Source organism: Aricia agestis, chromosome 2 (assembly GCF_905147365.1).
Source record: "Aricia agestis chromosome 2, ilAriAges1.1, whole genome shotgun sequence".
Lineage (NCBI taxonomy): Eukaryota > Metazoa > Arthropoda > Insecta > Lepidoptera > Lycaenidae > Aricia > Aricia agestis.
This window is the reverse complement of record NC_056407.1, coordinates 7798498-7816356: the sequence shown is the minus strand read 5'-3', so window position 1 is coordinate 7816356 and position 17859 is coordinate 7798498. Positions and strand designations below refer to the sequence as shown.

General features: G+C 36.3%; 2 protein-coding genes across 2 annotated transcripts in view; one reads left to right on the top strand and one right to left on the bottom strand.

Moving 5' to 3' along the window:
- Positions 1-888: 888 nt before the first annotated feature.
- LOC121739908 (cysteine and histidine-rich domain-containing protein) lies at positions 889-3199 on the top strand. The gene is made up of 6 exons (XM_042132515.1): positions 889-1075; positions 1218-1354; positions 2056-2258; positions 2347-2566; positions 2668-2862; positions 2948-3199. Exons 1-6 carry the CDS (start codon positions 997-999, stop codon positions 3173-3175), a joined length of 1062 nt encoding a protein of 353 aa, XP_041988449.1. The 5' UTR covers positions 889-996; the 3' UTR covers positions 3176-3199.
- Positions 3200-3545: 346 nt separating this feature from the next.
- Positions 3546-17859, bottom strand: part of LOC121739910 (protein dissatisfaction) — a gene marked incomplete at its 5' end in the record, with an annotated part of 36560 nt that continues 22246 nt past the window's right edge. Inside the window, 7 exons of the mRNA XM_042132517.1 lie at positions 3546-4599; positions 5938-6043; positions 6822-6903; positions 7290-7529; positions 8924-9034; positions 11705-11878; positions 12179-12327. Of these exons, the coding sequence (XP_041988451.1) occupies positions 4413-4599; positions 5938-6043; positions 6822-6903; positions 7290-7529; positions 8924-9034; positions 11705-11878; positions 12179-12327 (1049 nt within the window). The remainder of the gene's footprint in view (positions 4600-5937; positions 6044-6821; positions 6904-7289; positions 7530-8923; positions 9035-11704; positions 11879-12178; positions 12328-17859) is intronic.

Sequence of the window (17859 nt, the reverse complement as noted above, 5' to 3'; positions counted from 1 at the left end):
TACTCAAAAACCTTTCATATTAGCCGTTTAGATTCTTAGGAAAAAAAACAAAATTTTTTTTTGAAAAAAAAATTATTCGTGATTCGTGAATCGTGATTGCGTCTCACGATTTTTCGGATTAATAGAACAAAACCAATGTTTCAAATTTCAATAACTTTTATCATGTTTATTATTTAGGTAACATTCACGGTTCACATTCTTATGTCATTGATTATAATGCTAGCACTTCACAGTTCACACGGCAACATTATTGACGAATACGCAAGCTACAAGCAAATATACGACCTTCTACACATGGTCGTCAAATAGGAAACTTACAAACAATGATTATGAGCTTCATCACATAAGTTCCATAAGTGATTCTAAGCATTTTCAGTCCGGGGGGCAAAACGAAACATGTGGCTAGCGGGGGAGGGGGGGGGGGGGGGTGGTTCAAAGATGGCCGCCACGCCACTGCACTGCACGGCCGTGCAGTGCAGTGCATGCTTAGAATCACTTATATGAGATTTATACTCGCGCCTCGTGGTCGTGGCTGGGCTCGCGGCGCGTCTCGCAACTCGCGTCGAAGCGCGACTGTAAACACAAAGCTCGCGTCCCCCTCGAGCTACTTTGGAAATCGCTCCCGACGCGAGCCCTGCGAGCCGCGAGCCGCGCCGCGAGACGAGCCGTGAGCTCGAGTTTACACTTAGGGCTCGCGGCGCGTCTCGCGGCTTGCCTCGTGGCTCGCGCGCGAGTGTAAATCGAGTATTAAGGAATATATGTGATGGAGCGATGCTTAACTTCCTATACTATCAGGGGGAGGAGAGGACTTAGGCCTTTTGTCAGAATTGTCAGTGTCACTTTCGATATTTTTGTTTGTCAATGTTGAATGTCAATCATGTCAATTGTCAATTGTATAATGTATTTTGTGAATCGAGCGTGGATGCAACTAGTGATCATTTTATAACAAAACCAATTATTTAACCAGTTAATTACTCCAGAATTGATTCCTTAAAAATGCCTGAAAATAAGGATCTTGTTCTATGTTACAATCGAGGATGTGGAAAGCTTTTTAATCCCAATGATAACGACAAAGGTAACGACTTTTCTAGAACACTAAACTGCTAGCAAAAATTCTGGTATTATCTAGTATTTTAGTACTACACCTTATAATATTGCTACTAACTTGTGAATCGCTTCTATTATTTAATTTTTTTAGATTGAAATTTTATTTTTAGATGAGTGCTGTCATCATCCTGGATCACCTGTGTTCCACGATGCCTATAAAGGATGGTCTTGTTGCAACAAAAAGAGTGTTGATTTCACTGAATTCCTAAATATCAAAGGATGCACACAGTCAAAGCACTCAAATGTGGTATGTTATATAAATAAATGAAAGGACAAATGAATGCATGTATGAATGAATAAGTAAAAATAAGTAAATAATGGACACTGATAAGTATTAATACCTCGATCGTGGGAATCGCAGACACAATAGGTTTTCAATTGCTATGCGACAGCCGGGTGCCGCTTGGGGATTGATGGGTTAATGTGTTCACCCACAAAAATCAAGTACCTACTGAGATATGAATGCAGTCTTTTTTTGTATGATCTAAAGTACAAGACTGCATTTATAAGTTTGATGAATGTGAATTATATTCAGTTCCAGTTTTTTTGTGGGTTAAAATATTGCTATATTGCTCATCAGCATCTGCTTTTATGTGTCCGCTGTGTGATTCAGTTTCACAATGACCTTTGTCAAACTGAATCGGATCCTAACAGAGAATTTCATTAGTTCTTCATCTCTTTTGTTTTTTAGAAATTTATTTTTTTCTAAACAACCTGATCACAATAATACCTAAAGACATAATTTGATTGTGTCATCACAGCACATTCATCATACTACTCTACTATCTTTGTATAATATTATTATTGAAGTACTCAAAAATAATTTATTCTTTGCAAACTGCACAATCTGCAGTTTGCAATGACTAAAATATTTTTCAGTATCAAATGTGCATTAAATGTGTGTATGTGTATTAATTAAAAATCTTAACCATTTTTGTATTTTTAAAGAAACCACCAGAGCCAGAGAAGAAAGCATTAGACAAAGAGTTGGATAAAAAAGAGGTGATAGAAGTGAGAGCACCGATAGTGGGACCTCAGCTTGTGAGACCACCATTTGACACACCACTGGTAACCCTAGAAGCACGTATTGCAGATTCACTTAAAGATATTGTCAACAAGAGTGCACAACAGACTGCAAAATCTTCTGAAAGGTAATTACTGTACTGTCTAATGATTGCCTGAAATTAAAAATATATTAATCATTTTTTAAATTGGCAACATTTTACATTTTTGTTCCAGTGGAGCCATAGAAATTGGAACTACATGCAAGAACGGTGGATGCAATGTGTCTTACGAAGGGCCACAGAGTAACAATTCAATGTGCACATATCACCCAGGGTGTCCTGTATTCCACGAGGGTCTGAAGTTTTGGTCCTGCTGTCAGAAACGCACAACCGATTTTAACACCTTCCTCAGTCAACCGGGTTGCACAACTGGAAATCACAAATGGCTGAAAGAGGTGTGTACTATATTTTATGATGATAAAATTTATTTTACAGGGTCTAAGTCAATATTTAGTATATGATGTAAATAATATAATATGTTATTATTTATTTTCAGAGTGCACCTTCTGGTACAGTTAAATGTCGCTGGGATTGGCACCAAACTCCCGACTATGTCATCATAAGTGTATACGCTAAGAAGTACAATCCTACAGCAAGCTTTGTTAAAATAAACCCTATTCGCTTAAACACTAAATTAATTTTTACCGAAGAAGACAACGCTGCTTTTGAATTGGATCTAGAATTAAGAGGGGTAAGATTAATTGTTATAATAATAATTGAATTGATTTCTGTTATGTAATGATCAATTCATTCATTTTAATTTCTATATTTTTTAGGTAATTGATGTAAGTAAGAGCAGTGCTTCAATGTTGTCTACAAAAGTAGAGATTAAGCTTAAAAAGGGTGAGCCCGGTGCTTGGAGTAAATTAGACTTCCCCCGAGAAGCCCCGAAAAAGGAAGTAGCACCACCAACACAAGTTGTTGAAGCAGATCTTGACGATGCAGTGGATCTGTCAGATGTTGAAGCCATCCATTCTATTGGGAAAGTCAATGTGTCAGACTAAAAATGCACAAATAAATAATTTATATTACAAGTTGTTTTTATTACTGTAAATGTTTAGTGTTTATTTTTAACAAGTTAAAAAGGCAGTAGTTAAAAAATACGAGACCTAAATAAGGAGCAAGAAAACAATTTCTAAATCATGACAATTTATTAAATAAAACAACTTTTAATCATGCAATAAATATTTTAAGCATTTTACAGCATCTTGCATTTTAATTTATTTACATAAAGATAAGTAATGATAACATTAATTACTATATTATTATGATATAATTTATGTAATAAAAATTTACAATTTTTAAAGAAAAAATATTGACTAGATCTGATTTCTGTGACTAGTGTTTGTAACCAATAAGTTGGTATCTAGTCTACTTAAAAGTTTAAATTACTATTAATATAATTTATAAACTATACACGGTCATGCATTATTAGGTTATTCTTTACAATATATTTTTACACTATAGTTACCACATTACCATAATAATCTTCACTAACTGCGTTTCTGGATACTATACTCCGATTCAAACGCATTGTTATTTTTAAAGTCCTATGAACGTATGCTCATTGCTCATGAGGAGCGAAATCACTGCTTAGGGCTTAGGCTTGAAAAATTCAACTTTATATTATATCGAGAAGGGGCTAAAATAGAACCCTGCTGCACTCCATATATTGTGCCAATGCAGTGTCTTTAACGCACATAATTTCTATTTTCATTACGTAATATCATGCAAATCAAAATTTTAACATTCGTGAATGTTAACTCTTGTGACGAGAAGGTATTGATGAAATTACGGTAGGTAAGTATAAAGTAGGCACTAGTGATGAAGTTATGGCTAGTAACAGTGTGTGATGAAGTAACGAAGAGCTGATAAAGTCAAAGAGCGCTAAGTTATAACGCTACAGCGAGCCTGTGATGAATTAGTGACGAAGAACAGACAACGATGAAGTTAAGGCTACTAACAGGTTTTGGTGAAGAGCCCTCTGTTATTTCAGTTCCGGCAGGAAGCAGTCAGTAACATTACAGAGAAGAGCGCTCAGTGACGAAGTTAGAGCGAAGAGCAGCCAGTTATGAGGCTACGGTAATAATCAACTAGCGATGAAGTTACCGCGCGGCGAGGAGCAGTCAGTAATGAAGTTACGCTCTCAGCAATAAAGTTACGCTCTCAGCAATAAAGTTACGCTCTCAGCTGTAAAGTTACGCTCTCAGCTGTAAAGTTGAAGAGCAACTAGCGATGAAGTTACGGCGAGGAGCAGTCAGTGATGGTGGCGGACGGGAAGGCGGCGGGCGCGGGCTGCATGCGGTACATGTCGTGTAGGAGCGTCGCCACAGACACGTCGCCCACCGTGTCGCGGAACAGCAGCAGCTCAATCGACCGGGCTCGGACAGCGCGCAGCGACGGCAGCAGCAGGAGGAGACGACCGAATCTAGAATATCCAATGGTATTTACGTCGTGAATAACCGGAGAAATGTTTTAGCTGCAGGCTTATTATAGTCTCCATAGGAACGATTTCTTTCTACGGAAGAATTGACAAAGGTAATCCGCCATTTTGTCACTAAAATCTGTATGTCTATGACCATTCTTTCCCGTTTCTAATGTTGTAATGCTAAGCCTGTAAGTATGGATAAAATCCAAAGAATTCTTAGTTTAAATAATAAGTCTTTGATAAAATCTTTACTGGTATTTGTACTTGTACTATTATCTATTCTGTGGTATTAGTAGTAACACAACCGATGTGCCATGAATCCATTATCAATACTCATGTTTAATTTTAGTTCAGACGTTTTTCTCTATGAGGGATGCAAAATAAAAGACAAAAATGTCCAAAAATGAACCGTCGCACATTCATTTTAGGATGACCGCTCATTGGACGGATCGATTAGATTATGGTGTTTTTGAAAATTGTTTGGTCGCAAATGAACTTGTTAAGCTTTTGCATAGCTTGTATCACGGGCTTTGAGCGCCTAAAAACCTAACACACCCCACTCCGTCGACCGCTGTGCCGGCCGGTGCAGCGTTGCCAGACTTCGGCACGGTGTTTGTATGCGTGTGACTAGACGTATGCGAATTATAATTGCATAAGGGTCAATTTATACTAGCGCAGAGTCGAAGCGCATCGAAGCGAATTATTAAAACTAAACATAACAAATTCAACCTTAACTCCAAAGCGTTATGGTACCACTGTATTACTTCTGAGAATTGAAAAAGGCGCGCGCATCCGCGCGTATTCGCGTCGATGCGCCCGACCAACGCTGATTGGCCTCGCTTAGGTAATGTATGCGTTACGCTCTAGAGTTAAGGTTGAATTTACTGTGTTCAGTGTTTGGGAATTCACTTCGCTTCGCTTCGACTCTGCGCTATCATAAATTGACCCTTAGTTGATAAAAAATGCTATGCAAAAGCTAAACTAAGTTGAATTTTATTTATCAATTTAATTTAAATTTATTTCATCATAATTATTATGCATTAACTAGATTATTCTTAATTTAATTGTAGATTTTTGAATTTTTATGTGATGCTATTAATGAAATATTTACATGATATGGGTCTTTGATACCTGAAATAAAGACATTTTATTTTATTTTGTTTTATTTTTTTATTTTATTAGTTTTATTTATTTAACCGCGACACCCGCGGTCCCCGAAGTGCCACACGTATTTTTTTAAGATAGCAATATAAGACGCTCTCATAAACAGGGAACAAATGGCAGCCTTGTAAACAAAACATGTTTTCATAAAAATCTCAATAATAATAAAAATCGTACCGTGTAGGTTGTCGCGTGTACCTCGTCCGCACGTAGTCGGCGAGTATGCACTGTGCTTGGTCCTGCAGCATCTCCACTGGCTGGGTTTCACTGAGACCCGGTGTATCTGTTCAAAATACGCTCTTATTATTTCTAGCTTGTGAAAAAATAGTATAAAACACCGCGGAGATCGTGCGATCTTATAATTATTACATTGTATTATTGAAAATTAAAGAACTTATAAGTTTGGTACTAACTGAAATTTTAAGATCTATACATTAGGGCTGGTTTACACGTATTAAGTAGATAAGTAGTAACTAAATTTTAACTTAATTTGAAGTGCCTGCCGGAAATGTGTCAAGTGACAAGCCTCGCCTGCCAACCTTACAGAAAATAGTCAAAATTCTAATTTCCTTGTTTAGTACTCAACTAAATTTTAACTTACTACTTGCTACTAAATTTTGTGTATACATGCAATAAATAACTTAAAATTTAGTTAAAATTTAGTTAAATACTTATCTACATAATACGTGTAAACCAGCCATTAATCGAAGCTGAAAAAAAATCTGACACTGGAAAAAATTACGTAGCAAACTTAAGCTACGACTACGCTACAGCTACGCCGTAGCTTGTAGGCCGTAGGCCGCGTACCGCTACGTGCGTTGTACCTATTATGTAATCAAACTTTATTGTCTTTGTTACATAATATTCAATCAAATCATTGAGGTTTTACAATAATTTAAAAGTTAATATTTATAACTATTTATTAATCAATCAATCAACTGAAGTTTTACAATTCAAATGTTAACCTTTCATAATCATCGCTTATGATTCCATTCGAATGTTAAAATCACTTAGCAGAATATGAGTGCAAAGAGGTATATTTGAGTGTACTGTGAACTGACCAGGCGAAAAAAGGACGATGGCCTTCATGCAGCCGCACTCGCTGCCGTCGGGCGCAATCTGCCGGAACCGACACAGGATTTCCTGAAAGCGGGAAATTTGCATTTGTGGAAAACGGATACATTTTTTTCAGTGTTTTTAAGTAACGATCTTTCCATTGCAGTAGGTAATATATGATGCGAAATGAAGTAAAGATTTGGAGATATCTAAGCACGAATCAATATAAAAGTAGCATCTAAGCTCTAATAATAGGAAATGGTGGATACTGACTGCGGACTACGGAGTTAAAAATATTTTGTGAAGATTTTAGTTCTATTTTAAATCGATTTTTACCAAAATAAAAAAAATGATAAATCCTTCGTTTTTTCCTCCGCATGAAACGCTCGCATTTTCACATCTTCAACATACTATTTTATAGCATATCCTCTATTCCCGAACTACCATTTTATCCCAACGTAACTAGATCTCACCTGTAACGTATTCAGCTCCAAGTCCGCCAGCGGTTCGGGCGGCAGGCGGGACCTGGCCGCGGGGGCCGCCAGCAGCGGCGCCAGGTCCCAGGGCGCGGACCACTGCGCCAGGTGCAGCAGGAACAAGTCCTTCCACGCGGCCCGCAGCAGCACCAGCTGGTCACCTGGCGCCAACGCCTGGAAAGGCGCGAGGCAGCGGACCCAGCGGACCGCCATGAACAGTAACCGGGCGCTGGTTTCCTGGGTAAGTTTATGCACTTATTTATTGGATTGCTATATTTCCGCCGAAAGTATAGATTATAGAAATTCGTACACTGTCATATTCGTTATTCGTATTGCCCTTTCCACTCGTACACGAACGAGTTTAACCATAATATTATGTAGGTAGAGCTTGTCTAACTTAAAATGACGCGCCCCTCCCTCGGCCCACCCTGCTCCGGGGCAGTTCAGATGCCGAAAACGCTATTAATTTTAAATATAAATGAAAAATTTTATATTGTGAATAACAATTTTAAATATAAATGAAAAATTTTATATTGTGAATAACAATATAAAATTTTTCATTTATATTTAAAATTAATAGCGTTTTCGGCATCTGAACTGCCCCGGAGCAGGGTGGGCCGACAGGATACGGAAACATCCGAAGTTTAAATTAAGAACATGAACTACATATTGCACTAGTACTTTGCAATACGTAGTTTATATTCTTAATTTAAACTAACAATTAACAATAGGGTGTCAGATGTTGTCAATCGCGCTTTGTATAGAAAATGACAAGTTTTTGACAGGGAGTCAATGACCGCTACCGCCAAGTTACGCCGAGTGAACCTTAGTGAAATATTCGCGCGCGTCATTTCAAATTAGACAAGCTCTACCTCTTTGCAAGTGAAATATATATAGAAATGCGACCTTATGTGGGCTGTGGAATATACTTTTGAAAGACTGGCTATTTGCAAAATTTTGCAATATACCTAGGTAAGCTATCACAATGCTGTTAGCTACCGCCATTGCGATAGCTTACACAAAACACACAAATTGCGGTTTAATATTGTTATAACTTTTAAGTAATCCCAACAAATTACTACACTATAATGAATTCTAATAACAAATTAGCATAACCACAGACTAAGCTAGTTAGAACGTAAGTTCAACAATGAAGCCTTTAAAATCAACGAACAAAGTTTGTATCGTTTTCGCAGTAGGCGTAACGAAGTCAGCGTCACGTCGCGAGATGGGCGGAGTAAGCCGATGGGTGTAAGTCAAGTAGGCGATAAGTCACCCTCGGCCGCCCAATCGCGACGCGAGCCCGCCCGCCAAGTCAAAAAGGCAGGCGTGTAGTCGCGGTATATAGGGATAAAACGTAGTGATTATATTCTCTTTGTATAGGGATACCAATGACAATAGAGTTAGAGCGCGTTTTTTATGTAATGAAGGAGTTTATGTAGCTGGTACTTTGGTTACTTAAGAAATCATTAACAAATTGTGCTGTTGTGAGCACGTTATAAAATGTGCTCTTCCTCTAACAGATTTGTTACAATTATATATAAAAAAATATGTTGTTACGCCAAGAAAGAATTGGTAATTTTAAAATCAAAGATCATAAAAATAAGACATTCGAAATGTTTTCAACAAACCTGTAACAGTTCCCATGTTGGCGCAAGGGGTGCTCCGAACGCGTTCGGCGGGGGCCGCAGTAGCGACGGGTCCCCCTGTAGCTGCAGTTGTTTCGCGCTCCACATTAGCTCCTGAGATATTATTATAAGTTAGCATTGTATTCTCTACGAATGCTTCTGTACCGGACTCATCTTGGTATGCAATAACCAGCGTGTAGCTGCCCTGCTACGAAAACCTACTAACATTTAAATCGCCGTTGATACAAAACATAAACTTAGTTAACAAATTAGTAATTTTACTAATCTTCAACTAGAGTCGAAATCATATTTTATAACTAACTTCCTTTTAAAAATACTTAGAATAATGGTCGCATCAGTAACATTCTTATCTCTGGAATGATGACGACACTTTGTTATATAGTCCGTCAAGAAAGTGAAGAAATTAAAAAGTGAACATCGTTATGTCATCCCTACGATGTTGCCACTTTTTAATTTCTTCACTTTCTTGACAGACTATATAATAGTGCGGCCTCATTTAGTCTGGCTATAAAGTATAAAGCAGATAATATTACCTGACACTTATCACTGGACATGAGCATATGCAACAGCACTTGCTGTTTTGACACGGTTTCTATTTTTGACACGGTTTCTATTCCTAGGCTACTAACGAAAATGGAACATGTTGGTATAAGAGGTCTACCGTTGATATTGTTTAAAGATTATCTAACTAATAGAATCCAAAGAGTTAAAATTGGTGATTTTTACAGTAGAAATCAGGAAGTCATCTACGGAGTTCCCCAAGGAAGTGTACTCGGACCTAGCCTCTTCCTAATTTACATCAACGACTTATGTAGCCTAAAAATTGATAATAGTCACACATATACCTTTGCTGATGATACGGCTCTCATATTCTATGGTAAGGACTGGGAAGAGACTAGGGCGCGCACAGAAAAGGGACTCTCAATTGTTTTCCAATGGCTCAATGAAAACAAACTTACATTAAATATAGCTAAAACTAAATTTATCACCTTTGGCATTACTCTAGGACTCATACCAAAAACCTATTACACTATTAAAATTCACATCTGTAATCAGCCTACAAATACTCATTGCAAGTGTCTTAAAATAGAAAAATCCACAGATGTAAAGTATCTAGGGATTATAGTGGACCAAACACTTACATGGAAACAGCAAATTAATAACCTATCCGATAGAATCCGAAAGACGATGTACATATTTCGTTGCCTGAGGTCTGTGGCCGACTTTAAGCTCCTTAAAACTGTTTATTTTGCATTGGCACAGTCCATTATTAGCTACTGTATCACTGTATGGGGAGGAGCTAGTAAAAGCCATTTAATAAAGTTAGAGAGATCGCAAAGGGCGCTCCTCAAAGTAATGACTTTCAAACCATACACAACCCCTACACTAGATCTTTATAAAAATTGCGACCTTCTGACTGTAAGGCAAATATTTATTAAAGAAAGTATACTCAAGTACCACCAGAAATTACCCACTATTACAGAACAACCAGTACGAAACCGAAGACACCTGATGATTCAAACCCCCCAGTTTAGAACATTCTTCATTAATAAATTCCAGTGTTACCTAGCTCCTGTACTGTACAAAAAATTAAATCAGAAATTGAATCTCACTACCTATAATATGAACAAATGTAAAAATATTATTACAATGTGGCTAAAGACTCAAACGTATGAAATTATCGAAAAATTACTGGTTCCTATCAAATGAGAATATTTAGTACCGACCGTGATAAATGTGATAATATTATTATAGTGGCTGATGACAGCATATTATGCATAATATTATATCTTATCTAATACTATATAAAATTCTCGTGTCACGGTTCTGTGCGCGAACCCCTTCAAAACGTATCAACCGATTTCTAATATAATTTTGTATGTACATTCATTAGGGTGAGATTAGATTTTTATATACTTTTATATTGATACTAGAAATGGCTTATATGGCAAAACAACGTCCGCCGGGTCTGCTAGTAATATCATATTATGTCATGCTGCCAATATCATTCATACAGTAATGAGATGCAATAATAATGTATTTAAAGTCTATATTTAAGCCTTACTTCGATGTAAATACCGTCTTTTAATTATTTGTATTACTATCAACTATTATTTAACATAAATGCTTAAGACCTCATTAAAAAAGTAGATATAAATAAAATAATAACATTACTATAGTTAAAATTGTTATCCTGTGAAAACTACGTAAAATTAAAATAATAAAATAAATTAAAATTTTAATTTAAGATTGTATGTCACAAGTCCACAGTTTCAGTGGTCTAACCATAACTAACTTGTTTGTGACGTAGCCAGTATTTACGAACTCCTCTTCGCGTCGCATCGGGTCTTATCGGCTGTATCGCCAGCGCTTGCACCGCGGTCCACGTAGTAGATAAATATTTCTTACTACCCACAGTAAATAGTGGTTGCGATAGTTATTATTAATACATATTAAACATATTAGTAGTTTGTTACACTGGAAGTAACTAGTACTTAAGAGACAGGCTAGGCCTAGTTTAAGTACTAGAACATCAAATTATTGTATATGTTATTTTTAAGTGTCTTTTCTAAATAAAAAATTCTAAAAAAAAAAATTCTAACTTGCTGCAGCGGCCCCAGAAAGGGCCCCGTTATGAGCGGCAGAGGGAACTGATAACACCTGCACCACCTGCACCGGTAGACCCGACGGACGACGAGGCGCTTAGCGTCGCGGAGTCTTTCGGACTAGTTATAATAGTTAGTACAGAGAACATAATATTACCTGACACTTATCACTGGACATGAGCATATGCAGAAGCCCTGGGGGCGGCGGCGCCAGGAAGGGCTCCGTGATGAGCGGCAGAGGACTGACGGCGCCCGCGCCGCCCGCACCGCTGGACCCGGCCGACGACGTCGCGCTCAGTGGCGCAGAGTCGTTTGGACTGGTTATTGTGAACTGGCACAAGAAGATACGAGTAGGTTAAAACGAGTTGATAATCTGTCTAATATTGGATGACGATAAGAAGCAAGCATGGAAGTTGATGATGATTCCCGGAAACTTTAAATTTTAGAGACAGTGGTAATATAAAAAGTGCTAATGTATTCGATTTGGTTGAATAAAGTTTAGAGCCAAATAGAGCTATGAAAGACGTCTGAAAAATCATAAGTAAATTCACAATGAATAATGACTGAGAAAAGTATGAGTCGAAGCACGAGTGCATATTCAATTATCGATTAATGACTAAACAGTGATTACCTGAAAGTTGAAAGGCTGAGGTAGGGATGTGTAAGGCGAGGGCGGTGAGAGCTTGAGTGCGTGCGGCTTGTGCGTGTGCAGAGGCGGCGGCAGCGAGCCCAGCGAGTTGTGCGGCTTCGGCTTGCGGGGGCCGCGCTCGTGCTGCACCGCTACACAGAAAATGCCTATGATAAGCTGGAGGCTGGAACTGCCTATCGTACTGTTTTGCAGCACCCTCTGTGTCAGTTTTTAAAAAAACCAAAAGTTCACCCTAAACTAATTTATTAACCCAAAATTAAATTAGTTACACTTTAAGCTACGACTTCCCACACCTTACTTGCCCGGCTTCCAGAATCTAACTGACTGAGAAATTGAACTAGAATGAATACTAAACGAAAACTGCAACGCAAACGGAAAAATATCGAAGAATATAGAAATGCTTAAGTAAACGGAATGTTCTAACTAACTAGGGATGTAACAGCTCCCCCCTTTTGACGAAGATTTATCTCTTTAAGATAAGCGAAGTTAAAAAGATAGAGACGTGAAGTGTGCGAAGTCTACAGAACATAGAAATATAAAACACAAATCAAATAGAAAGTAAATTTCTAAAAAATAAAACATCGTTGACATTATCAAAAACATAATTTAAATATCAACATAGTAAAACATCATAAATTCATAAAATAGAAAAATCGTAAACTTCACAAAAATAAAGAAATTGAAAATAAAACGAGACAAAATATGATTTGTTTCAAAGTTAAAATAGACAAAATTATTTTGAATTAAAAATTAAAATTTCTATGAGAAGAAAATTTACTTTTGTCAAAAATATTTATTCGATGTTGCAATGGCAAGGATTTAACTTATTGCCTTTCTTCATCTGAGGATGAAATCTGAGTCATCTCAATAGAATTTGAAATTTTAGATTTATGTCTTATTTTTCTTATTATTACATTGATTAAAAATCTGAATGCAACATCCTGAGTCATTCGTTGAATTTTTATTTTTAAAACATCTGAAAATCTTATACACAAAATACAAAAATAGAGACACAATTAAAATATAAGTAAATGTAGAATAATAATGGCCATATTTAATAAAATGAGATGCCTTTTCTAAATTGTTAAGTTAAATTTGTAAATTATCCATTTGATGTGAGGCATATTTTAAAGAGTCTAAATTTATTTTACTTAAGGAAATAGGAGATAATTGTGGTAAACTTTTATTAAATACTAGCTGTTGCCCGCAACTTCGTCCGCGTGAATGTATGTTATTAAAATCGAGATTTAGAAAATTGAACACCCATCTACGACTATTTTATTTGGATATCGTATGCGACATCAGATTTACACTGTAGGTTGTCTAGCATTGTAGATGATTGTAGTTCTTTCGTCTTGGCAGAAAAAACTCTTCCAGAGAACATGATGAGAGGTTTATTCAAACAAACTGCCTTCGGTCGTACATATTCTACCATTTCTACCTATGTGCTCGACCGATGCTAGTAATTTATATCCGTAAAGTTTGACTTTAAAATGTCCATGGCCGGTAACGAATTGAGATACGCAGTGGTCAATATCCATCCAGGGTTTGGCTATACGTGGGAGAGCCATGCTTCGGCACGAATGGGCCGGCTCGACCGGATAAATACCACGTTCTCACAGAAAACCGGCGTGAAACAGCGCTTGCGCTGTGTTTCGCCGAGTGAGTGAGTTTACCGGAGGCCCAATCCCCTAACCCCTACCCTATTCCCGTCCCTACCCTCAACTATTCCCTTCCCTTCCCTTCCCTACCCTCCCCTATTACCCTATTCCCTCTTAAAAGGCCGGCAACGCACTTGCAGCTCTTCTGATGCTGCGAGTGTCCATGGGCGACGGAAGTTGCTTTCCATCAGGTGACCCGTTTGCTCGTTTGCCCCCTTATTTCATTATAAAAAAAAAAACGTTTACGAATATTAGGAAAAGTTTTAAAGATCGACCTTTGCTAGAATTGGTAATCACTTTGGTTGTCGTTGTAAATTTCGAGGAGTTTCTTCAATTCCATTACTTATCAAGTCACCGTTTTTAGGGTTCCGTGCCCAAAAGGTAAAAACGGGACCCCATTACTAAGACTTCGTTGTCTGTCCGTCTGTCTGTCTCCAGGCTGTATCTCAAGAACCGTTGTAGCTAGAGTTCCGATTTTTCTTCAGATTGTGTATATCTGTTTCCGCTATAACAACAAACACTGAAAACAAAATAAAATCAATATTTAAGGGGTGCTCCCATACAAAAACATGATTTTTTTGGCCTTTTTTGCTCGATATCAATAATGACAACAGGCAGGCGCTTGAAATTTTCACAGAATCCTTAATTATATTTGGACTGTAATAATTAATAATAAAATTAGAATATAATTAAAATTTAAGGGGGGCTCCCATACAAAAACACAACTTTTGGCCTATTTTTTCTGTATAACGGTACGGAACCCTTCGTGCGCAAGTCCGACTCGCACTTGGCCGATTTTATTGTAAACATGGTATCAAATTTGGGCAATCTTTACAACAAAAAAAGAATTTTGAAAATCTGACCACAAACAGCAAAGTAAACATTAACTCCTCCTTTTTTGAAAGTCGGTTAAAAAAAAGTATCTGAGATGTTGACCAGGGATGTAAGATATCATCATGCCAAATTTCACTGAAATCAGTCGAGCGGATTCAGAGATTAGCCTGTACAAACAGACAAACAGACAAACAGACATAGAAACAAAAATTTCAAAAACAGTTAAAATGTGTTCTATTATTCTTCTAACATGCCCCTGACTTGTTTTTTCAAGTTTATTTTCAATGTACAAAAATTTTACCTCTACGATTTTATTATAAGTATAGATATAGATAGATGTCCTTTTTACAACAATCGTCCTCGGTAATATCAAAACTTATATCTAAAGGAGATTTAATCATAAAAGAATAAGAATTGGTTGGCAACAATTGCACAGTCTTCGAATAGCCGACACAATCAGCTGTTAATTTAACAATACCCTGGATAGAAAAATCATTAATTTCATCATCACAACGAATAGTTAATTTATTTGGTTTTGACTGCACAAAAATCCATTTATTATTTTGCAACTTTTGCCATATCGATATTACCGTATAGAATTTTAGATTATCTGTATCCGTAATTTTAGAAAGAATATTATTCATATTATTAATTTGCGTATTTAATTTAATTTCATTTTGATTGAGCTTGTAAATAGTATTATTAAAATTATTAATTGTAGACTTTATAACGTGTATATTATCACGCATTAAATGAAACATTTCAGATTCGCTTTTCTTACAAGACTCAATTGCAGCATCATATTTTCTAGCATCGTCAGCATCTAACGTGCCGAAGAAAAACTTTAAAATTTCGCCACCAAATTCTAGTGACCGTTTGACTTTAGTAGTCTTATGATCAGAAATAATATGAGACAAAGATTGCAATTTAATACTGTTACTATGAATCAAGACCTCGATAGGGTTAGATATGTCTTTACAAAAATTTAAATCTTGCGATTGAATCTTGTTACAAATATCAATTGTATTGGATAAAAGATTTTGTATTTTATTTAAATAAGGCTCAAGAGAAAATAAATCGATATGCGTAACAACTTTCCAATAATCATTATAAAAATTTACATAAGTAACAGGTTCAAAGTAAATTCCTGGACTATGCGATATAGGAATGATATTTGACTCCGCGTCGCTGCGGCAAAAGCCATGACAGCATAATATTCTGAAAAGAAAGAGACGAAATATGTTTTTATAACATAGAGATAGAAAGCTAAGAACTGGCAGGCTTAATTTCATTAGTATGATGTTTGACATTTTTGCGACCTATTTGTAGAGTCACATTATGTTTATTATGAACCTTAACAATTTTATATGGGCCTTTCCATATCGGAGATAAGGCTTTTCTTAATCTATGATGGTGTTTTAAATACACCATATCGCCTGTCTTATAAGAGACTTCGCGAGAATTAGAATCATAATATTGTTTTGACCTTTCTTTACTACTAATAAGGTTCTGAATTGCTTTTTCGCGACTAAAGCGCATTCTATATTGTAAAGCACGAATATATTCATTATATGTAGTATTATTATTACTCTCGTATAAAGAGCTAGGAATAGAAGGTTTGTAGCCGAACAATAGTTCATGTGGCGTAAAATTAGTAGAAGAATGCGGCGTCGTATTATAAGCTAAGATAGCAGTAAATAAATAGCAATACCAATCGTTTTGATTCTCATTGACAAAAGATTTTAAATATTCTTTTAAAGTTGCATGAGAGCGTTCTAGTGCGCCATTTGTTTGAGGATGATAAGGAGTAGTAAATAATGCTTTTACTTTTAAAATTTCAGTTAATTGTTTAAATTAATCAGAAGTAAAGGGCGTACCTAAGTCTGTTAAAATAGTTTTAGGAAATCCGAAAAGAGACATAAAATGAACAAGATTTCGAGCTATTTCGTCACTTGTCGACGAAACTATAGGATAAGCGCTAGTGAATTTAGTTAGATCATCTTGTAACGTTAAGATGAATTTAAAATTTTGGAAACCCGCGTCGGGCAGAGGGCCTACAATATCGAGAGCTAATCTCTCAAATTGTAGAAGTAGAAGTTATCTCCATTGGAGCTTTATTAGATTTACGTAAAGGCTTGTTGATTTGGCAAAGTTTGCATTTTTTAACATAATGCTCAATATCAGAGCGCATACCTTTCCAGTAATAACTGGCTTTAATTCTTTTGTACATCCTCTGAGAACCTGGATGACCCGCAATAGGCGAATCATGATTTTCCTTTAAAATTTTAGGAACTTCTACCGGAGTAGGATAAATCAATTGATTTTTGTAAATATAAATTTTAATATTAGTATTATGAAAAATATAGGAAATCATATTGTAAATTTTAGTATAAGATAACTTAGAAAATGGATCTAAAAAATCTGAAATAGCAAGATCCGTAATATTTTGGCAATCGACTAAAATATTTCTTAATTTAATTAATAGATTATAAATATCTTTATAATCTATTAATTAAATTGAGTTTCATGAAAATGATGAACTTTAGTAAAAAGGAAATAGTAATTTTTATCTTTAAAATTATAATGTTTAATTGTGAACGGCTCACGTTCAGAATTTAGTAATTCGTCAGCATTTTCTAACTGCGATAAAATTTCTTCGCAATGCGGAATAGAATTGTCGAAATCTAGAGAAACTGGACACGCAATATTATTTAATTTAGATAAATGTAAACCTTGAGTACATTCTTCGATAATAGAATTAGAAATTGGAAGTTGATTATTAAATTGACCTAGACAGAGCGTCGGCATTAGAATTGAGACGACCTTGTTTATAAACAATCTCGTAGTCATACTCCTCGAGTTTCAAGCGCCAGCGAATGAGTCTGCTACCTGGATCTTTTACATTAAACAAGTGGTCTATGATCCGTAACGATTTTGAATTTATTACCATATAAGTATGGTCTAAAAGTTTTAACAGCAAATAAAATAGCTAGGAGTTCTTTTTCCGTCGTAGAATAATTGCCTCCAGGCTTATTTAAAGTTCGTGAGGCGTATGCTATAGGTTTGTCCTTGCCTACGGGACCTTGAGATAGAATTGCGCCTACAGCATAGTTACTAGCGTCTGTAGTGACGTTAAAAGGTTGTGAAAAATCGGGACATTGAAGAAGA